Raw genomic sequence first — 22,526 nt, forward strand, 5'->3', positions numbered from 1 at the left:
TAACAAATATATGGAAATGATACAATCAAATACCAGCTTCTATTTACCTCGTACAGCTGATCCACCACAACTCTGGGTTCCACTCTGGGTTCTCCTGTAAACACAGCTTTTTAAAATCTTTTAAATCATTGATATCTAAATAATATTCAGTTGAAGAAAATGTATAAAAGAACCGTATGAACATATTGAGTAATGTTATTGATTCATGAAATGTATTTTTTGATGTAATTTGTGAAAGAGAATGAAAGTGACCTGTATTAATAATAATAATAGGAAATAAGCAGGTTTTTCTTCTTCCGGCTTCTCATGGAAACTACAGTTGTCTTGAGGGTGAGAACACGCCTCCACACGGTGGTTAGACACGTCAAACACACCGTCAGATAATGTGAACCCTGTTTTATTCTCAGGAAACTGCACTACAGTGTAATTTATATATTATTGGCACTATCCTAATTCCAAATCACTGCACCTTAGTACCGCACGTGCCCAAATAACTTATTGTTCCATTTCATAAAACATTGGTCTCTTATTTTTATTTTTTGCTATTTGTTAATATTTGCTCTTTTGCCAATTTTCAGTTAATGCTTTGTCTACTTGTATATATTGTTGTTTTATGTCCTATGCACCAACCACACCAAGTCAATTTCCTGTATGTGAAAATAAACTTGGCCAATAAAAGAATTCTGATTCTGAAACACTGAACTTTATTAACTCACATTTCCAGAGACAAAATCAAAGTAGACAAAAAGATCACAGCCAGCTGGAAACATCACACGGGTGTGAACGTACTTAATAGCGAAGCTGAATTTAAGAAGTTAATGTGAATTCTGGTTCATCTTCATACGATGGGATTCACAAAACTGTCAGTCACTTTATACGCAGTCGACACTGTAATATTTGTTCACTATATGTTAGTGTGAATAAAACAGAATAAACAGATCTGCAGTTAAAAACCTGGTTTTGAAGGACTGTTTGTCAAGTTAAATCAAACAAAGGTCTAGAGGATCATTAGATGGAAACTCAGCACTTTGAGAAACAGAAAGTATTTTACAGAAAGTGACTCACTTCAGATTTGTCAACCACAGGCCGCGTTCTTCTTCACACCTGCTACTTCCTGTTTTAAGATTCCTTAGAAGTTAAAGTCAAACAACTTTATCTCTCAATTTATTCATGAGTTCAACAGCTTCTACGACCAGGCAAGAGTAAGAACTATTCAGAACAAGTTTTTTATACACTTCAGTCAATAAACTTCAGTGAATCAATGAACACAACACATGTAGTAATAAGAAGTATTAAGTAAAATGCAGGTTTTCAAACTCTTTTTAAATTACATTTAAACAGTGTGATGTTTGTGTGTTTGAATGATCACAGGGATTTTTTTTGGGGGGTGATGTATTTTTTATTTCTACACAAGGTAAAACACAATGTTAATTATGTGGTGTGTGTGCGTCAGTATCCCTGTGGACAGAGCGGCTGTGACAACATCGTGTTGTGTGGCGCTGCTGTTGGTGCAGCAGCAGTGAACTTTTTCATTCATCACGAGTACGGATATTGACACATTTTACTCGGAGTGGTACTCGTGCTCGTAAAAGTTCATTATCCGTACCGGATACTCGTTTCATCCCAGTATTCGGCTCAACCCTAATAATTACCCATTTAGTTTGAAACAATCTATTAAATTATAAATGATCATTTACAAAGATTCTCCCCCGTTGTTTTCTTCTTTACCAGGAGCCAGATATAAAATAAAGGTTTTCATGAAAAATCGTCACCTGAGGAAGTGGAACAGAAAATCTCTTCAATAGAAAATCTTTTAATATAAATAAGACAGGTGAGCAGACCAGGTGAGTACAGCTACAGACCAGCTACAGACCAGGTACAGACGGTCAGTGTGGAGCAGGAAGCTGAGCTTTGTAGTAAACACACTCTGGAGCAGCAGGTGGAAGAACTGAGGACGAGTAAAACTGGATCTCCTCATACTGAAACATAAGAGTACACAGGGCAGAGTACTGAGTACTGAGTGCAGAGTACTGAGTACTGATTCTTAGTAAAAGAAGGTTCATGACAAGATGATGTAATGGATCTGGCAGCACAAACAGCATCAACTGAAGTAACTGTAGAAATAAATAAAGAATAAAATACAAGTTGAAGAAGTTGAGAATGGGTAGATACTATTGGTACTAATAACGCAAGTCCTAATTCTATTAGTACTAATACTACAAATACAAGTAGCTGCCGCAGCTAGCAGTATTGTTGGCCACATTAATAATTGTTAATCAGAAGCAGTGATTAGCTGTAAGTAGCAGCTAAAGCTAACAATAGCATAAGTAGTAGCTGTATGTAGTGGCAGCATTAGTATTAGCGGTATATAAGAAGTTCTTTACCTGTGGTGTCTCTGGCGTGTGAGCGACAGGTGAACGGTCATTCACCCACAATCTGTTCTTCAAACAAAGCCACGAGCCAATCACACCTGTCAATTGCAGCATTTTGATTTGTTAGCATTAGTGTCAGTTATTGTGGTGTTAGCAGTACTAGCAATGGTAATAGTAGCAGCAGCAGCAGCACTAGCAGTAGCATTGTAGCAACAGTAACATATTTGAGTAGCAATATTAGCCGTGATCGTGATCACAGCAGTAGCATCAGCAGTAGTATTAGCAGTGATAGTAGCAAAGAGTAATGACAGTAGCAATAGCAATATTAACACATTTGTATTTGTAGCATTATTAGCAGTAGTGTTAGCGACTGTGGTAGTAACAACATAGCACGAGTATTTGCAGTATTTTTGGTTTAAAATAAAACTCACTCATCGTAACTATGAAGACGATGTTCAGGCTGAGAGATGCGTACATGACGGGACTGTTCGGCCATCGTGCTTCAGACATGTTGCAGGACGTCGTGGATACAACATCTGGAAATAATAGATTAGCACAAACTCCGTAGGAAAATGTTCAGTCATTTTCTCATAGACAAACAGTCGCCCTCTGCTGGTCAGACAGCGGCTTCACTTTCTGAACCCAGTCTGACTGCTTACTTCCCAGTGACATCATCAGAGCCACTGTCGGGAACTGTCTGCTGATTTTTCCATTTTTAGATTTGGACGTTAACGGAGGAGGAAGATTATTTCACAACTTTTGTTTCAACAAACTTTACAGAAACTTTCTCAATAAGACCCAATAATCATCGATTTGAATGTTACTGGAGAAAGGAAGAGGCTCTGACCTGAGACAAGGAGGAAGGTGTTGATGTCAACGAAGCTGCCGCTGGTCTTCCTGGAGCAGAAGTATCGTCTGCAGTCGTCAGCGCTGACGTTGGAGATGGTCAGAGAGTTGTTGTGCAGAGAGAACTTGGACTTGAAGCTGTGGCAGCTGAATGAAACGTCCACATCGTTCATGGCTTGACCGATGCAGCAGTTCAGCTGACTGTAGATCTCCATGCTCCAGTGAGGGTATGAACCGCTCTCAGAGCAGGTCAACGTCACGTTCTGACCCAGCTTCACCTTCTTCACCTTCGTCACCTGCAGAGCCTCAGCACAGACCACCACCACCACCACCATCACGAGACCCTGATCTCGACCGACACCCTGTGAGCCCACCTCGTCTTCCTCGGAGAGAAGTGCTCTGCACTTCCTGTTTCTCGAGGTGATGCTGTCGTAAACAGAAGATCTGATGATTCTAACCAGTTTCCTCACACGCTCAACAGGAAGTGAGACTCGTTCCCTCAGCCCGACCTCTGACCCTGATCACAGCATTCCACCAGTTTACTAACGTCCTGATGGAGAGAACTCATCCAAACCAAACTGATCAGAAACACTAACAAACATCAGTGAGATAAGAACGACCTGAAATGACAAACATTTAACATCTGCTTTGATTTATTTACTTTGGTTCATGTCCCATCTGCTAACAGAGACTTAATCAGTTGAATGTAACTGATAATAAAACTAACTAAAAAAAAGACTCAGATTTTTTTACGTTTGTTTTCTTTGATGTTGAAGATTTATTCATCTGTTACAACTGAGAGGCGACATGTCACATGACCCAGGGGTAAAAGTAACTAGTAACTAACCCAGTGAGAGTAATGTAACTAAACCAGTCAGATTACTGTGGTATAGTATTTCCCTCTGAAATTTAGTGAAATATAAAGTAATAATTGAAGTTACTCTCCGTTGTAGTTGAGTAAATATACTTAGTTACTTTAAAGCAACAGCTAACATGAACAGCTTCACATCAACACGTGTATAATCAGTGTCGCAGCGGTGGTGTCCTCTCTGATCGGACGTCTTCACTTCCTCTGGTCAGCGGCAGCGAGGACGGCGGTGGCGGCGTCCTTGGCGTTCTGCAGTAACGTGGAAGCTCTCTGCTCAGTCTGAGACACAGAACAAGTCGTTGATGGTCACAGTGGATTTACAGGCAAGCGACACAGAGAACGAACACTTACAGCTGCAATGAAGGGGTCATCTCTGATGTCCCGGAGGTTGATCATCACGTTGTAGTACGCTCCGTAAACCGCCGCCTCCAGAGCTTTAGCCGCCACCTGGAAAAAACCAACTACAGTTACCGGACTGTGATTGTTTGCCTCCGCCAACCAGGCCACCGTGACCTTTGACCACCAAAATCTAATCAGTTAATCAATGAGTCTAATGTTTGTAGTAAACCTGAACATTCTCTCAAGCCGATCTTATACATCATGTTCAAGAGAAACAAACAGGCCACCGTGACCTTTGCCCTTTCGCTACCAAAATGAAATCCAAGCTGAATTGAAGAAATTCCCTTCAGTCTCACCTGAGCGTCAGATCTGCAGGCAACGTTTCCGTAGACGACAATTTCCTTAAGAGACGGCCAGAGGACGTTGATCCTCTCAGCCAGAGCCAATGGGACGCTGACGGCTCGCTTTAGACCCTCCTGCATCGCGGCTTCTCTCCTGACAACACACACACAAGTTAAACACAACTAAAACACACACACACATTATAAACACAACACACATACACACAGTAAACTCAGACCTTAGAACTTCCTCTTTCGTCGTCTTCGGCATCTTCAGCGCCACCTGGAACAGAGACAAACTTTATCGACACAGATACACACAGACAGCGTTTGATCGTAACATGACGGTGGTGCGGGCGTGATGGTGGTGTGTCGTGGATTGATTGTGGTCGTGGCGTCTCCTCACCATGTAGCTGTTGAAGGCGGTGGAGTCGGCGTCTACCATGAGCAGCAGCTCGTTCATGGCCTGATGAAATGGAGGAATCAGCTTCCTCATGACGCCGTCAAGGTTCTCAAACTGCCTCTTCCCGTACGTCATCTGACCCACCATCGCCCCCAGCGCCGCCCCCTGCAGGATGTATACAACACAGCACCATCACAGAGACGTTTGCAGGTAGAGATGTCTCACACTGAGTCAGAAACTGGTACCAGAGCAGCGACAGCAGCAGACACAGATCCTCCACCAGGAGCCGCCGTCCGAGCTCCGACGCTCTGAACGAACTTCTGCAGAGACAGAGACACGAGCCGCGAGTCGTCCTGTGACCTCACCATGTACCTGCACAGGTAAACACCAGAGTTTCACCAGACTGAACCAAGCAGCTGCTGATCACCTGTCAAATCTAAAACTGTTTCATGTGACCTTCTGGCATGCAGTTGTTTTCACACTTCCTGTTGACCGACAGAGGGGCCTGGCTCCACTACTGATCACCTTAAGTGATATGGAACACTGTGATTGGCTGGTAGAGATCCAATCAAAAGAATTTGGACAGTCTGTATCAGATAGAAAATCAACAAAGTGAACTAACTCTATGATTCGCTCCTTCGGGTTGAACGGACCCAGAGAGTCAAGGCCGAGTTTAGTGATCACCTGGAGACACAGAGACACAAACATCATGATCATGTGACTTTGAGACGACAGTAACAGACGGAGACTTCTCAGCTGACCAGGCGGACTTTGTGCTCTTCTTCGATGACGAACAGTTGCTCTTTGTGGATGTAGAAGTCTGCAGCGTCCAGCAGAGCCTTCAGAGGGATGAGGCCGACGATCTGAGAGCCGACCACCGGCAGCTTCAGGTCCTGGACACAAAACAACACGTGTCTCAATCAGTCATTCACTCACAATAATATGAAAATAATTAAAACTGTTGCAGCTTCCTGCTCTGAACCCGTGTCGACCTCTGACCTCAGCGCCCCTGCAGATCTCCTGGTACACGGTATGGAGGGGCGTCAGCTCGTAGTCCAGGATGTTGGTGGACACTTGAGCGACGTTGGCCTCGTCCAGGTACCAGCCCATCCCCTGCACCTTCTTCAGCAGCCCGGGCTGCTCCACAAACGCCAAAGAAGAACAAAATGTCGTCAGACATTTTCTTAGGAGATAAAAGTCAGTAAACTCAGACTCCCAGCATGCACCTGTTCTTTCCCCCGGCCCTGCTCCCTGATGTCCAGTGCGATGCGATGAGCCTGTTCTTTGGTGGCGATCAGGTTCACGTTGTAGGCGATGAGGAACTTACGGGCGCCTGTGACCGTGGCCCCCCACGCCGGTACGAAGTCTGCGGGGCCGAAGTCAGGGGCCCATTCAGTTTGCTTCAACTGGACAAGAGAAAATAACAAACCAGATCAGACTGAAACAAAACACAAAGGATGAGGTTTTGTATTCAATACATTTCACTTTCTGGATTTTTATTTTGCAAATACAATTTCCTCTTCCTTCAGTAAAGGATCTTTGACGAGTGATGATCTGTTTTACCTTCTCAGGTAAAGCTTCGTACTCTCCGGCTCTCACAGCAGGAAGACTCCTCCTCGTCTCTTGTCTCGCTGCTTCGCCATAAAGATAAACTGGGACAGGAAACAAGGAGTCACACCTTTTATTCGTGATCAAACATATTTATAATATGATAAAAGTTTGATGTCAAGTCAGAAATCTGTCGCATGGTGTCGACGTCGTCTCACCGGGAACGTGCAGCATTTCTGCCAGTTTCTGTCCGAACAGGTTTGCGCACTGGACGCAGTCGTCCATGGTGACGTTCTGGACGGGGATGAAGGGACAGACGTCCAGCGCTCCGGTCCGAGGGTGTTCACCTGAACACACACACACACACGTGTCAACACTTCCTGTTGCGTCACAGATGGTGGCATGCAGCTGCAGCGCTTCACAGACCTGAGTGTCGGCTCATGTCAATGAGGCTGAAGGCCTGACGGGCAGCATTCAGCGCTCCCTCCACCACCGCCTCAGGAGAACCCACGAAGGTGTAGACGGTGCGGTTGGTGGAGGCTCCAGAGTCAACGTCCAGCAGGCTGCAGCCGCTGGTGCCGGAGATGGCCGCCGAGATGGCGTCGATCACCTGAGATTAAAGATAAAAGTTTTATTCTGTCTGTGTGAAACACTGAGGATCGTTTGAAAACATCTGGTTAAATCAAACTGAATTTATTCTGAAGTCTGGTGATGATTGACTGACGACCTCTTCCAGTCACTGAGTAAACGATGTGAACTTTAACAGGTTTAACTATTGGACAGAACAGGTCAAAGGTCAAACTTCAGTTAAACCAACAGTTTGAGACTTTTAATAAAAATCATCTCATGTCCACTGACGAGAATTCTTCTTCTTCAGAGACATCGATTATAACTGATCAATAAATAGAATTTAAATCAGAATCACTGACCTCTCGGCTTCGGCCCTCAGAGAAGTTTGGGACACACTCGACCAGCTGAGCCATCACGTCTGCAGAATGAAGAAGAAACACCAGAGTCCGAGCTCATCCACTGACCCCCCCACGCCACGCCTCCGCCCCCACCCCCACGGCCACTAAATCATCAACAGCTGTAAATGATTGATCACACCGCCCCCCACAGGACACACACTGCAACACAGAGTCTGTACACTTATAAACTTTAAAGACTCAATCAGAAGATTCATCAATAATAAAATCAATAAGATGTTTAAGTGTCAGTACAGAGGACGACAGTGATGATAAAAAGCAAAGAACAAAATCAGCACGAGTCCGAGCTGATCAATACACAAGTTCAGAACACTTTGAACTGATCTGTGTGTGTGTACTGTAACAGTGTTTGTTGCAGCAGGTCGGAGGCCACAGGTCAAAGGTCAGTGTCTGATTAGTTTCACTGAGTCTGTTTTTTTAACAAAGCAAAAATATTCAGTTTCTCCTTCAGTCCTGTTTTTTATTAACCTTTTTAAATCATTTCATTCAGTTTTTTATTTATTTAAATAAAAGTAGAGTTTGAACAGTGAGCAACAGGCTCATTATTATTCAAGCAGCGTTTCCCCGATAAGAGCAACAAGAATATTCAAAGAAAATATATTTTTTTCATTAATGAAAAATAATGAAAAGGTTCCATTCATTTTGAAACCAAACATTTTCTTTTGAACACATCAGTGCCGGTTACACCTCTGATTTAATCTGATTTCCTCAGAGGAAAAAGGTTTAACATGAATTATCATGTTATTTTATGAATTTTAAAAGAGTAACTATTATTTGTCCTTTTAGCGATTTATTGCCTTCTGTTATTTTAGTTCTGAGTAAAAACAAAACCAGGATTAAAGTTAAATTCCGTTTTTAGCACCAGAGGTTTTGTAGATGAGTGAAGCCGTTGGTCTCTTTACAGATGTGGTTTTATATGTTTAAAGTAAACCTTGATATAACAAATTAATATCACTTTATGACTACAGTAAAATACCCGGAGGTGAAGAGGTGTGTCAGTGTAAGTTAATGAAGAAGCTTTTATGATTTTATTGTTCAGCTCAAAAACTGACACATCAAGATCTGCAGCTGATCAACATGGACGTCTGGTTTTTACTCTGCTTCATTCTGGGTAAGAAACAAATACTTTTATAATTACTGTCACATAATTGCAGTTACACATAACTTACATTAAAGTGTTGGAGCTCTGTAGTGTCGTAAATCAATAATCATTATCTATTACATTTTATTTATGTGTTTCCTCATCACAGCTTCTACGACTGAAGTGCAGTTCATAACACCAACAGAGTCTGCGACTACCGCAAATACTACTACTACTACTACTACTCCTCCTCCTCCTGCTAATACTGAAAATATTACCACTACTCATACTGAAAATATTACCACTCCTCCCTCTACTGCTAATACTGCCACAACTGGTACTACGACTCCTGCCTCCACCACAACTGATGCTATGAGTACTAGCTCCATTACTGCATCCCCTGCTGCTCCAACAACTAATACTACTCCAATGATTCACTCCAGTGCTGCTCCAACAACTAATACTACTACAATGACTCACTCCAGTGCTGCTCCAACAACTAATACTACTCCAATGATTCACTCCAGTGCTGCTCCAACAACTAATACTACTACTCCAATGATTCACTCCAGTGCTGCTCCAACAACTAATACTACTACTCCAATGATTCACTCCAGTGCTGCTCCAACTACTACTACTCCAATGATTCACTCCAGTGCTGCTCCAACAACTAATACTACTACTCCAATGATTCACTCCAGTGCTGCTCCAACAACTAATAACTACTCCAATGATTCACTCCAGTGCTGCTCCAACTAATACTACTACTCCAATGACTCACTCCAGTGCTGCTCCAACAACTAATACTACTCCAATGATTCACTCCAGTGCTGCTCCAACAACTACGACTACTCCAATGATTCACTCCAGTGCTGCTCCAACTAATACTACTCCAATGACTCACTCCAGTGCTGCTCCAACAACTAATACTACTCCAATGATTCACTCCAGTGCTGCTCCAACTAATACTACTCCAATGATTCACTCCAGTGCTGCTCCAACAACTAATACTACTCCAATGATTCACTCCAGTGCTGCTCCAACAACTACTACTACTACTCCAATGATTCACTCCAGTGCTGCTCCAACAACTAATACTCCAATGACTCACTCCAGTGCTGCTCCAACAACTAATACTACTCCAATGATTCACTCCAGTGCTGCTCCAACAACTAAATACTCCAATGACTCACTCCAGTGCTGCTCCAACAACTAATACTCCAATGATTCACTCCAGTGCTGCTCCAACAACTAATACTACTCCAATGATTCACTCCAGTGCTGCTCCAACAACTAATACTACTCCAATGATTCACTCCAGTGCTGCTCCAACAACTAATACTACTCCAATGATTCACTCCAGTGCTGCTCCAACAACTAATACTACTACTCCAATGATTCACTCCAGTGCTCTCCACTCCAGTGCTGCTCCAACTACTAATACTACTCCAATGATTCACTCCAGTGCTGCTCCAACAACTAATACTCCAATGACTCACTCCAGTGCTGCTCCAACAACTAATACTACTCCAATGATTCACTCCAGTGCTGCTCCAACAACTAATACTACTCCAATGACTCACTCCAGTACTGCTCCAACAACTAATACTACTACAATGACTCACTCCAGTACTGCATCTTCTGCTGCTCCAACACGTCCTCCTCCTGTGGAGTGTCTCAACGGAGGGCTGCTATTGGACGGAGTTTGCCTCTGTGCTGACGACTGGAAAGGATACACGTGCTCTGAAGGTGCGATGGTTAAAGGATCAATTAGAAAACGTTCAGACTTGTTTACTTAACTCCAGTTTCTCGTCAAATCAGCAGGAAGCAACACTTTAACTGAATATTACAGCTCTTATTTTACTGCATTTTTTAACTGTGGATTTAAACTGTTCACATCAGCTCTATCAAATGTTTCCTTAGAAAATTTCTGCAAAGCCGAGATGGTAGATGGACTCAATTTTCCTCGCACACCTATCGGCTGGTTCTCGTACTCTGAGGAAGTCTGTCCGGAAGGATCCAGTGCTGGTGAGTTTTTAGAAATATATTATAGTACTATAGTATAGTTATATCATAACACAATGGTGAGTTTTTCCATCCAGCCGGTAAACCTAGGGCTGCCACCAGATGTTCCAACAACAACGGATCACTGGCTTTCCAACGTCCACAGCGTCTCCAGTGTAGCCTGACGCTCAGTGACATTCTGAAAAATGTAAGAAACTGTTTTCAGTTAAAACGTTTTTAAAACAATCACACGGTGGAACATCCCATGTACATTTTTATACCAGCTGCAGTTTGATGATAATTCTGTCGCTGTGTGAACGTCCAGCCCATAAAGACGATCAATGAACATAAATATCCACGATGATTAAGATGATTTGGCTTCACTTTGAGGAGCCGTCATGTCGTCCATCTTTATTTACAGTCCACAATTTAAAGAAATTCTTGGACGTCTTTTGTCCCTCAGATGACCGCGGCAGATCCTGAGATATTGGCGACCAGCGCTCAAATTCTGACGTCCAGACCTGAAGAGCTGACGGCTGAAAACGTGACGGCAGCCGCTGAGATCGCCAACATACTGCTGCTGTCTGAGTCGCAGAGTGTCAAGACAGCAGCAGTAGCCACAGTCAGTCAGCTGCTCAACGCCAGCGTTCTGGACGACACCGAGGAAAACAACGCCACTCTGAGGTCAACAAACTTTTCTTTACAAAGATTTATCTCAGAAAACTCTATAAAATATAGTTAAATATATGCATGCATATGTTTGAGGGTTTATTTGTTGCTTTCTCGGTGTTGAAACTGGTTGGTATTTGAGTTGAGCTCCAGTATTTGATTCTCGTGTTTTCTTGTGCAGCCTGACGCATACTCTGGATGAGCTGTCTCTGATACTCAGATCTGACCGGAACACGTTCGAGTCTCAGGTGGTTCAACCGAACCTGGTGGTGCAGTCGGCGCAAGTGACTGCTGCCGACACTCAGGGAGTCCAGTTCACGTCGCTCACAGGTTAGTGACCAACTGAAGCTGCGTTTAGATGGTCGTTAGTCTGCGTTTCCACTGGGTTCAGTCAGGGAAATTAATTGTAATCCAGTCCACCAGTAACATTAACAATGTTAACGACGCTTTATAAACTGAGCAACACAACAGTGCACATGGAAATTCAGATTCAGGAGAGACGAGTTACAAAGTGTATTTAAAACACCTGAAATGACGTAAAATCAGTTTCCTGATTTTACGAGCTGTGGACTGAAAAAAAAGAAACGCCAATCAGGCATCTTCAACATCTTTAAGCCCCACCCCAAAGCTTCCTGTACGTTTGTTAAATTATCACTAAAATCTGTCATCTTGTTTCAGGAACATCTGGCAGTTTCGTATCTAACCGGATTCAGATGAACACCAACACGTCAACTGTTGTGGTGGAAAACGGGTCCATAGCCGACGCCCTGATACACGTACAGTTCGCACCAGGTGAGTTTTCTGCACTGGAGACATTTTATAAAGTCATAATATCAACAAACTCAAATTAAACAGTGTAAACTACAGCAGAACGTTCTGCCTTGTGTTATTTGACTGTAACATGTGAATTTGTTTCTGAAGAAGCTGCAGACAGAAATCAGGAGCAGTCACGCGTCTCCCTGGGTTTCGTCCTCTACCAGAACAATCGGTTTTTCAGTTCGTCGCTCTACAAGGCACGTCACACAACCGTCAGGGTCCTGTCAGCCAGCGTCAGAGGTCAGAAGCACAGAGTGGTGCCGCAGCGAGTGGAGATGATGTTCAGATCAACGGTAAGAAAACCATTTTCCTTATGTTTCTTATCGTTAATGGGGATTCAAGAGCTTCTTGAAGATAAAGAGCGACGCCCCTTCTGCTTGTTCAACCATCCACCAATCACACAGCAGAACAGTCTGCACTGTGATTGGCTCGTGAGCAGGGACGGAGAAGCCAGACGATGTTCCTCAGAGGAACTAAATAATGGAGAAGGAGCAAGTATGATTGAATTCAGAACCAGAAGTTGCTCTATACTCTGGAGATAGACTCTTTCACCTCAGAATGTCAAAGGTCTCACTTTTATGACAGGTCAGATAAGAGTGTGAGGTCACTGATTGTGCCTGTGAAACGATTTATGGTTATTTATGGCGTCTTTAATCAGATGGTGACGGGAGCAGCTGCACGATTACTTTCTCGGGTGAAAGTAGAATCATAAGAACACCTGGTGCAGCCATGTTGGATCCATGACAGACAAAAACAGTTTGACTTATGTACAGGATTTCTGGAGGTTCTGTCTGTGAGAACAAATATCTGAGTCAGTGTCTCCGGAAATTTTCTGGATCTTCTCCTGCAGCCTGCTAGTAAAATGTGTGGAAACTTCCCAGTGAGCGAGTGGACGTGTTGATGAGGTTTCTAACACGTGACGGACGTGAAACTGGAAGAACACAAACATCTCAGGATGAAGAAGAGGAGCCGTACACGTAGAAGACGAAGACGTCCACTTGGAAACACGAGGAGGTTCCAGAGCTTTTGGTGATGAGGGCCGACGCCGGTGTGGATGAGCTGTAAACAACAACACTGATCTTTCCACAGCAGAGTTTATACGTCATGTCCGGCCTCCTGCTGCTCTACAGGCTCCGCCCCTCGCCTGGATGTTCCCCACATGTTCCTGTTGGTGTGAACGAGTCGGACCCGACAACCTGCTGCTGCAAAAAGAGTTTAGTGAAGTGAAACGTGTTAATAAAGTAGAAGACGCTGTGTCCTCTGTTTCAGTTGAGGAACGGGACGTCTCTGTACGATTTCGCCTGTGTCTCCTGGAACTACACTCTGAAAGACTGGAGCACCGCCGGCTGCTCCAAAGGAAACGCTTCAGATGGAGCCATGAGATGCATCTGTAACCACACCACCAACTTCGCCGCCCTCTTAGTGAGTATCACGACTGTGCATGGACACGTTGTCCAGTTTCATCAAACTAAACTCCACTGTATTTGAATGATGATAATTTAACATGTTGAGATGATTCTGTTTCAGACGTTCATAGATATTTTAAAGTACGCTGACGACCTGGGTTTGGCTTCAATCTGTGGACTTTCACTTTCAATCCTGGGTTTGGTTGTGACGATCATTCAACTTATTAAAGACAAGTAAGGTCGATGTTCACATAATTTCATCAATGATTAAACTGTGATGATCCTGCTGCCGACAACTGTCCAACTTATTTACACTTTTACTGAAGTCAATGACCTGATTCTTCTTCTACCACTAACTTAGTTTGTTTAAACCCCAAAAAAAAAAAAGGTCTGAATATTTTAAGATGGAAATTTTAGAATAAACTTGTTGCTTTATGAAACAAATGTTTTATACTTTTAAATAATCATTTAACTTTGTTCTTAAACAACTTTCTTCTAAAATCGTATGACTTCATTCACGCACTGTTCTTTATTTTGAAAAGAGAGTCTCTTCAGGACAACCAGGAGGTAAAGATCGCCCTGCTGAGCATCTGCGGCAGCCTGCTCGGCTTCATCATCACCTTCCTCACCGGAGCCGTTCAGTCCGACAAAGCGGACGATGACCCGCCGGCCTTAACTGCGCCCAACATCATGCGACCCAGCGACAAACACGTGGAACAGGAACGCATCTCGTGTACCACGGTGGCGTGTCTGCTTCACTTCTCCCTGCTGGCGACGTTCATGTGGATCAGCTTGTACGGTCACCTGATGACGAAGCTGTCGTTATCCAAACAACTGCCTGAATACTGGACTAAACTCAGCTTCGCTCTCGGATGGGGTACGACATTTAAAGGAGTAATTCACATTTTAGGAAATTAATTTCAACTGAAATTCGTACACCGAACGTGATGTCATACGTCAACACGCTGCCGCACAGCTCAGGCAGCTACTGACAAACACCTCGTTCACACCTTGTTTGTTTTAGAGCTAAACATCAGGTGTGAAGGTTCCACAGAGCAGAAGGTGTTCTGGGTCTGGATCAAACTGAACCAGGTTCTGTTGGTTTGCAGTAAAAACACTTGTTGGATAGTTTGGACTTTTGGACCAATCACAGGAAGTAGAGACAGAATTAAACAGTAGAAGAAGAGGAAGCAGCTGCAGTCTTCACCTCTGACGATATGTTTGAACCACGAGGACGTTCATTTGGTGCATTTGAACTAGTGTGGAGTACTGTAGTACACTGCAGAACTGAGGAGCACTGTAGAGTAATGTGGAGCACTGCGCCTGAAGGCGCTGATGCTGCTAGTGATCATGTTACCATGGCAACCAAATGAAAATCTTCATTCAAAAGAAGACTAAATATGTTATTTAAATTAAGTTACAAAAAATGTCCTTTTACAAATGTTTAACTTTGTGTCGTCTCAGGACTCCCTGCCGTTGTCGTGGGGATCACAATGGGCGTCACCTATACATCAGACAATCCTCAGGGATACAGACAAGAGGAATTGTGGGTCCATCGTGATTATTTTCACTCACTTCTCTCCGAACATTACTTAAATCTCTAGTTGAACTTTCCGTGTTTCACACTTTCATTCATGATTTGTTTGAACCTGTAGTTGTTGGCTCGCAGCTCTGGACAAGAACAAACACTTTGACTTTGGGAAACCGATGTTCTGGGGTCTTATCCTTCCAGGAACTTTGATCGTCATCTACAATTTCGTCATTTTGACTCGCATCTCTCAGAGGAGGTGCAGGAAACATCCCTGCCCGTCCAGGTAACACAAAAACAGACGTGTCATCATCCGCAGATGGTTTGTGTGTATCAATTTAAACTATTGAGAAACAAAGTAGCGGAATGTGAGCTTTGAAACCACAAACATACTTAACTTTTCTTGTTGTATCTTTAACTGAACTGGGATTTATTTTGATTTGTGAAATATCTAGAAAGATTTGTTGAAATGATCCTAAGATTCTACTTGATGTTCACATTTCATGACGTTTGGACCAGATGGTGAAAACAGGTTGTAGAAGAAGTTTGAGAGAATGATCGTTGAGCGTCTGTCCTCCAGTTTCCTAAATAACTGCTGATCAGACTGACTAACTTAATGGCTGCAGTGCGGAGGACCTGAGGATCTCCAGGGACAAATGTGATGTCAGACATAAAATAACGTACAGGAGCGTGAGAAGTCTCTAGTTCAAAATGGCTCCAGCAGAGGGCGAAGTTGCGTTGACTGAGGCAAATGATTCCAAAATCAAGAAAAGGAACTTATTCCATAAAAATGTTTAAATAGAGCGTAATATAATCTGCGTAAAACGAGAAACATAAGAGCATTAATTTAACTCACCGAGCTTTTGTTATGTGCAGCTCCAGTTTTCCTCTGGCAGCGTTGGTGGGTTTGTCTTGTGCTCTTGGATACGTCGTCCTCAACACCACAGGACGCAACCACACGGTCTTCGGTGTTTTACTCTGCATCAGTGCGATCACACTGGTACGTCGGCTTCATCCTCAATGACAAACAGACAATGTTAGGTCTCAACCTTTCAATGGCTTGAACCTTCATCTTCCTGCTCTTTGTGTTTAGGGTTTTCTGTTTTTCATCCTCTTCACGGCCACGACGCCGTCCTTCAAATCCTCCGTCTCGGGCTCGGTCAAGTACGTCTCCTCGGTCAAGATGGCGCAGGTCAACATCCCACTCTCAAGCAAAATGAGGTACAATTTGCGGAGGCCCCCGGAGAAGACCACCAGCCAAGAGAGCTACAGATCCCTGAGTGAGGACATGTACGTCACCACACGACTGTAAGAACTTTTCAAACAGTGGTGAAAGATGTGAGACCCGAAGATCCTCGTCTGCTCAAAGACACTGGACATGTGAAGACTGGCATCAAACAAGGACGAAGATCCAGAGAGAACCTCCATTAATCCACGGCAGCTTCTTTTTTAAACAACTGGAGAGTTATTAATAATCAGTAAAAACCTTTAGCGAAGCATGAAATTAACTATTGCACAGCTGCTCAACACTGATACACTGAATCCACAGAAATCCAACTGGACACCAGGTGGCAGCATTTAATCTATTTTAAATCTCATGGATGTGACTGATGAATAACAAACTCATTTTATTTTTCATTTTCTGAAAGTAATATATAAACTGCAGCTCAATTCCTTATTGTATTATAGGACCTACAGTTAAATCTAACTTTCCAAACAATAATGATCTTGATTAATATTGTCTTCATTAAAATACTAAATTCTGAAGTTAGATTTTATTATGAAGGAACATTTGTGTTGCTGTATGTTTACATTTATTCACAATGATCACAATGTTTGATTGTATATAAAGTATAAAGCCTCCGAGACAACTTGTGATTTGTGAATATGGGCTATACGCATATTGATGCGATATATTTTATACTGATGACCTGATGTAAAGTGATATTAGTTCATTACTAAGACTGACAGACGGTCGTTATTTCAAAAATTTTAATCCGCAAAACAAACTCGTTAGAAACTGTTTTATTATTTTATGGTTTTTAATGGTCTGAACTTCTCAATTCGTCACTGTTGGTCTAACACCATCTTTAGATGGTCTTAATAATAGAAAAGGTGTTAAATTCTCCAAACTGAACTTTTAATTGACTATAAATTGTCTTTACTGGTGTAAATTGGTCTTAAGGTCTCCAGTGATAACAGATGTTGAGAACAGGGTTTTAAATAAATGAATTGAATTAGTGTTAATTGTTCTAACATTCAAACTGGTTGAGGTTGGTTTGCAGCAGCTGATTTTTGAGGAGTAAATAAAACTATATAAATCTCCGGGTATTTCAAACTGAGCTCAGTGAGGTTCAGCTTCTCTTTCGTCCATGTTTATAGTGTGTAACTGTTTTCACATCTGATGTTACTTTGTTCTCATTCTGCTATAAACCATTTATTTCTAAATCAAAGTTGGAACGGTCCAACATTTCATGTCCAGTCGTCCGTTCAGATGGAAACACACGAGCGCTGGTGTTTGAGAAATGCTGACGAAGCTCTTTAAGTCCTTTAACGACCACGTGTTCACTTTATTATCGCTCATTACTGTTTTCAGGCCTGAACTCACAGCGAGGACTCGGAGTCAGAGTCCAGCTGGAACTCGACGTTAAACTTGGGACGGAATCCTGGTGCAGACGTGAATCAGCTGCATATTCTATTTAAAACAGTGTAATTCTCCTTTAACTTCAGGCTGCAGCTGCTGTCGAGGCTCAAACTTCAATAACACAAGATTTCTCTGTTTCCCTTCAATGAACTCTGGTTATAAAACCACTTCCAGGGTTCAAGGTGCGACGAGAACAAACGCGTTGGTTTGATCAGCGCTGATTCATAACTTCTATTAGTTCAAACCTTCTTAGAAATAAACTGATTCCAGCAGAAGGCCGACTTCGACCTTTGCTATCGTGTCATTGGTTGACTCCTGCAGGTCTCACTGAGCAGTGACTGACTCCAGCCTGGTGGGGGCATCATCAACCTCCTGTGGCATGTTCACGGTGAAATCCCTGGTTCATTAACAGTTTCTCATCGTCCTGAAAACAAACCACTGGAGACGTGTTCATGAGTTTGACTCTTCTCAGTTGCCGTAGCAGCTGTTTTTTGTCCTCCTCCTACTGGACGAGCTGACAGAACGTTCTCTCCACTGCGCCGCAGATTCTGACCTGAACATGTGACATTAAATCAAACATCAGGACGGAGGTGAGCTGAGATCATCGGACTAAAAACAGAATCTTGGCTGAAGCTGCGTCTCTAACGAGCTGGAACGTCTCATTACATCGTTGGACACCACTCAGGAAAACTCAGGAGAATCCAGCCGCATCGTGAGTAACAGAGGGTTACCACGGCAACAGCTCAGCAGCATGCAAGAACTGCTGACGAAGAAGCGAGGGAAGATTTAGAAGAGAAACAGAAAAGATGAGCAGTGATAACGAGCTTCTGTGTTTCCTGTCGTTCGTAAAAACACCATCAGACTTTGATTCTGTTGTCCAGGATTATGTGGCCTCTGGAGAACGAGAGGTTTCCCACTGACTCACTGTTGGTCTGTTTGTTGTGAACGAGCGAAGCAGCTGATCCAGGATCAGTTTATAAACTCAGCCGATGACTGACAGGACACTTTGTTTTACACAGGAAACAGTGAACTGAGTCTGTTACCGTCAAAGGTCAGAGGTCGTCTCTGCTCGACTTTCCAATTGATCCAGAAAACAGCACGCTGAAATGAAATAAAAACAGATCAGTTCAACCATCTCTTCTTCTACCAAGAGATTTGCAGCAGGAGTAAACACTGACCCCTATAGTCAGTAACAGCCTCTTATCTTTATCTAGGCTGCAGCTCATCCACACGACCACATTTACATTTAAAAACTCATCACTGTTGCTATGGAAACGTTGTGCGTTCACACTTCTCCAGAGTTTGTAAACGCCGCTGGACTTGTTTTAGTTCTAAAACTTTAAAGCTGCGTTTTACTCTGGACGAACAGAAACTGAGAAGATTGGAAACAATGACGTAGACGCTCACAACCTCTTGTGATTAAAACTGATGCAGAGACAAAACACTTGTGTGGACAGAAACGCCCGAACTCTGACCTCAGACTGCACATCCAGCGTTTTTAATCACGAACAGATTCACGACAGGTCGACCACGACCAAAGCCGGGGGCCAGAGCCCAGAGCCGGGGGCCAGAAGGGTCATGGTCCCAAACCAGCACAAAGAAACCAAACCACCACAGAGAGGCCTGCAGACTCACAACTGAATAAACGTTCTTATAAATCTACAAGAGTTTGTGTGAATTTGTCTCTGAAGGAAACAGTTTAGCTTCATTAAAACATAATTGAGAGTTTGAAGCGTCAGAAAAAGTCATTATTCCTTTTTAACCTGTAAAACGAGTCAACGTTACATAATCCATCCTGAAGTGACCCTCTGCTGCAGGGTGGTTGGTTTCCTCTGCGGGGGTGTGCAGGCGGGCCGGGTGGGACAGTCTGGAGCACATTAAGGTTTCTCTGAACGATTTGACTGGAAGCACATGTGGTTTGGTGACTTCAACGGGGTTTTCCTCCGAGTTTCCTCAGGCAGTTTTCATAAAGCACATTTCACCACAGAAACCAGACACTCAGAGTTAAACACAAACACAGATTTTTCTCCTCATGTTCATCGTTCTGTGCTTCATTTATCTACCTTCTTTACTTCCCAGCAGGCACTGCACCCAGGTGTTACTCTGATGCAGCGTTGAACCTGAAACAAGTTTAATCAACACTTTTTAAAAGTTAAACCAGCAGCTTGATGGTTGAGTGTGAACAAGGAGAAAGTTTCCTCCTTCACTCCCTGAACGTCTGTTCTCTGTAACTCTGCTGACTGGGTTCCATCTCCTGTGAGAAGAACTGACTGAGAGTCAGCTTCAACTGTCACAACCAGCTCCAGTTGAAGAATGAAGCTGAACTGAGATCAGTTAAAAAGACTCTGAAATTATTAAAAACCAGAGTTTATCTCCAATATTCAACTCTTCTTCTTTGTCCTCTTCAGATGAAGTTCATCCCTCTGGGACAGTAAACTCTCTCTGCTCAAACGATCAGTTGGTATTTTTTTGGCCCTGCTTCATGTCTGTCAGAGTAATCAGGGTGGTGGCCCCTGTGGGCCCCTGTGCTGACGGCTGAGAGGTGGGGGCCAGCTGTGATGAAGTGTTCTGGTCCAGCTTCAGGCTTTTGTTTGAAACGCAGAAGGAGTTTTATACAGAGATCTTTCAAAATAAAAGCAGCTGAAGTGACTCATCAGCTCAGTGATGAACTGAAGGAAACTTCAAAACATTAAATAATATGAAATCAAGTGATTAACAAACATTTTACTGTAAAACAAACAGTTGGTTTAAAATTGAAGTCTGAACCTTCAGCAGTAAAATGTTTAACAGTAAAGAACATGTAATGAACTCACTGATAAATTCCAGAGGTTTGTTCTTGTGTCTGAGTCCTGGAGCGTTTCTGCGATGAACACGTGTTTTAAATGCAGCGAGGTCGACTTTAATGACGGGAGGTCACGCTCGCTGCTCCTCAAGGCCGAGACGTTAAGGAAGAAACACAGCACCACAGAGGAAGAGTCGAGGACGAGGACGTTTCCTCCAGATTCAAGGACGACTGGACCTGAACTCTTATGTAAGTGGGTTTGATGGATCCCAGCTCTGCAGCTCAGGTGTCTCCTCTGGTTCTTTGTACACATGGACGTCCTCCTGCTGCACGTGTTGTAACATGACGCCAGCTCCCGTCTGGTTTCCCTCCAACACCTCATTGATTTAACGATGTGTGAGACCTGCAGACCATCACCACTATCATCACGCTGCACTCAAACCTTCAAATATTATTCTAAACGTATGAATTAACCACGTGGTTACCATAAATAACTGAGAAGTTCAAAGGTTAAACATTTGACTTCACCAAGTGAAGACATGTGTTACCTCAGGGCTCTTATTTTGAAATCAGGTGGTTTCTGGCTCATAAAGGCGCGCACACACACACACACCCCTGTAGCTTGAACAGGATTTACCGCACACGACTGTAACAATACTTCACTGTATCAACCACACAATGTACATGACAGCTCCCTAATGGGAGGCAATGCATTGAGATAAAAAATACTTTATGATCGAGCTGCACAGTTAAATAAAATGCAGCTATAGAGCAAAATACCAAGTTCGAGATCTGTCACGTTATTATGAGATGTGTAATAATCTTTTTGATGAAACCATCCAGATAATAAAGTGGAAACTCTGCAGCTTAATTACACCAAGTACATTTTCCTCCAGGATTTAATAAATGTGTTGATATTTCAACATTCAAAAGTTTTACATGTTGTGTTACTATATCAGTAACAGGAGCTAACACGTGGTCGAATGCTAACATTAGCTGTTGGCTAGCAGTGGCCACTGAGTTGCTCATCAATCTTACAAACACAAATCCATTCATACAATTATATAATGATTCTTATTTTCATGAGCTTCATGAAGGTTTCAAATATAAAGTATGTAATTTTCACTTATTAATATTCATATAATCTGAGATGTCCCACTCTGATAGAAACGAACTTGTGCAGTTTAGGTACAGAGTGGAGGGTCTTCTCCCTCAAACTATCTTTGACCAGCACACACACACACTAACTGGTAACATAAACCAGTTAACAAACCAGCAGCTCCAGCTGTTTACATTCATTAGTTATTACAAACAACGTGTTAGTGGATTTATTGAGTAAGTTAATAAGTTCAGTTATTTTTAACTGCTGCTGGTTAACAAGTCTTTTAGCATGAAGCTAAAGCTAAAGCTAACTGATGGTATGAAAAGCAGAATAAAGTGAAAGTTTGTGTTTCAGTAGAAACTCACCTGAGTGTTTCTCCTCAGGTGAGAAGCTTCAACAGGCTGAGGAGCACCAGCACCTGTGGGCTAGCATCACGCTAGCATCGTGCTAGCATCGTGTTAGCCTCGTCCTCTCCTGGCTCTGTGCTCATGCTCATGCTAACGCTAACAAACGGACTTTTTAAACCAGCAGATGTTCTTTATTCTTCTTGTTTCGTTTTAATCTGAACTCTTCTTGTTTTATTCTTCTTTTACGTCTCTTCTCTCTGTCCGCCATCTTGGAACTGAAGCGTCTCCTCCAGCTGCTCCGGTTTCCCGCTAATTAGCCACGAGCTCACCTTGTGACCAACCAGCTCTCTGATTGGTCAGTGATCAACCAGCTCTCTGATTGGTCAGTGACACTGAGCCAGGACCAGCAGACCAATCGCTTTGAAGGAAATAGAAGAAGGAAGC

General features: G+C 43.0%; 2 protein-coding genes across 4 annotated transcripts; both read right to left on the reverse strand.

The window, feature by feature from the left end:
- Window positions 1–1,346: 1,346 nt before the first annotated feature.
- LOC118103530 lies at window positions 1,347–3,824 on the reverse strand. 2 transcript variants are annotated; one of them, XM_035150593.2, is made up of 4 exons: window positions 3,220–3,816; window positions 2,804–2,908; window positions 2,385–2,470; window positions 1,347–1,979 (listed from the first exon to the last, which is right to left on the reverse strand). In XM_035150593.2, exons 1-4 carry the CDS (start codon window positions 3,551–3,553, stop codon window positions 1,887–1,889), a joined length of 618 nt encoding a protein of 205 aa, XP_035006484.1. In that variant the 5' UTR covers window positions 3,554–3,816; the 3' UTR covers window positions 1,347–1,886. The 2 variants fall into 2 exon arrangements, with proteins under 2 accessions (XP_035006484.1, XP_035006485.1); XM_035150594.2 differs by lacking the exon at window positions 2,385–2,470 and having other exon boundaries at window positions 3,220–3,824.
- A 143-nt stretch (window positions 3,825–3,967) lies between these two features.
- On the reverse strand, window positions 3,968–21,030 carry ftcd (formimidoyltransferase cyclodeaminase). Of its 2 annotated transcripts, XM_035150582.2 has the most exons (16): window positions 20,665–21,030; window positions 18,895–18,952; window positions 7,647–7,705; window positions 7,144–7,327; window positions 6,936–7,064; window positions 6,733–6,821; window positions 6,396–6,575; window positions 6,169–6,306; window positions 5,931–6,062; window positions 5,792–5,853; window positions 5,415–5,541; window positions 5,173–5,334; window positions 5,006–5,049; window positions 4,782–4,920; window positions 4,438–4,533; window positions 3,968–4,365 (listed from the first exon to the last, which is right to left on the reverse strand). In XM_035150582.2, exons 1-16 carry the CDS (start codon window positions 21,013–21,015, stop codon window positions 4,282–4,284), a joined length of 2,034 nt encoding a protein of 677 aa, XP_035006473.2. In that variant the 5' UTR covers window positions 21,016–21,030; the 3' UTR covers window positions 3,968–4,281. The 2 variants fall into 2 exon arrangements, with proteins under 2 accessions (XP_035006473.2, XP_035006481.1); XM_035150590.2 differs by lacking the exons at window positions 18,895–18,952; window positions 20,665–21,030 and adding an exon at window positions 10,410–10,437.
- Between the last annotated feature and the right edge of the window lie 1,496 nt (window positions 21,031–22,526).

The sequence above is a fragment of the Hippoglossus stenolepis genome, chromosome 24 (genome assembly GCF_022539355.2).
Source record: "Hippoglossus stenolepis isolate QCI-W04-F060 chromosome 24, HSTE1.2, whole genome shotgun sequence".
Classification (NCBI taxonomy): domain Eukaryota; kingdom Metazoa; phylum Chordata; class Actinopteri; order Pleuronectiformes; family Pleuronectidae; genus Hippoglossus; species Hippoglossus stenolepis.

Excerpts from the sequence above, each read along its gene's own strand:
- LOC118103530 (XM_035150593.2), bottom strand. The coding sequence starts at position 3,553 with ATGGTGGTGGTGGTGGTGGTCTGTGCTGAGGCTCTGCAGGTGACGAAG. Across the intron at positions 2,909-3,219 it reads CACCTTCCTCCTTGTCTCAG|ATGTTGTATCCACGACGTCC; the intron begins GTCAGAGCCTCT and ends TATTATTTCCAG. Across the intron at positions 1,980-2,384 it reads ACACGCCAGAGACACCACAG|TATGAGGAGATCCAGTTTTA; the intron begins GTAAAGAACTTC and ends CTTATGTTTCAG.
- ftcd (XM_035150582.2), bottom strand. The coding sequence starts at position 21,015 with ATGAGGTGTTGGAGGGAAACCAGACGGGAGCTGGCGTCATGTTACAAC. Across the intron at positions 5,335-5,414 it reads CTGCTGCTGTCGCTGCTCTG|GGGGCGGCGCTGGGGGCGAT; the intron begins GTACCAGTTTCT and ends TACATCCTGCAG. Across the intron at positions 4,366-4,437 it reads ATGACCCCTTCATTGCAGCT|ACTGAGCAGAGAGCTTCCAC; the intron begins GTAAGTGTTCGT and ends TCTGTGTCTCAG.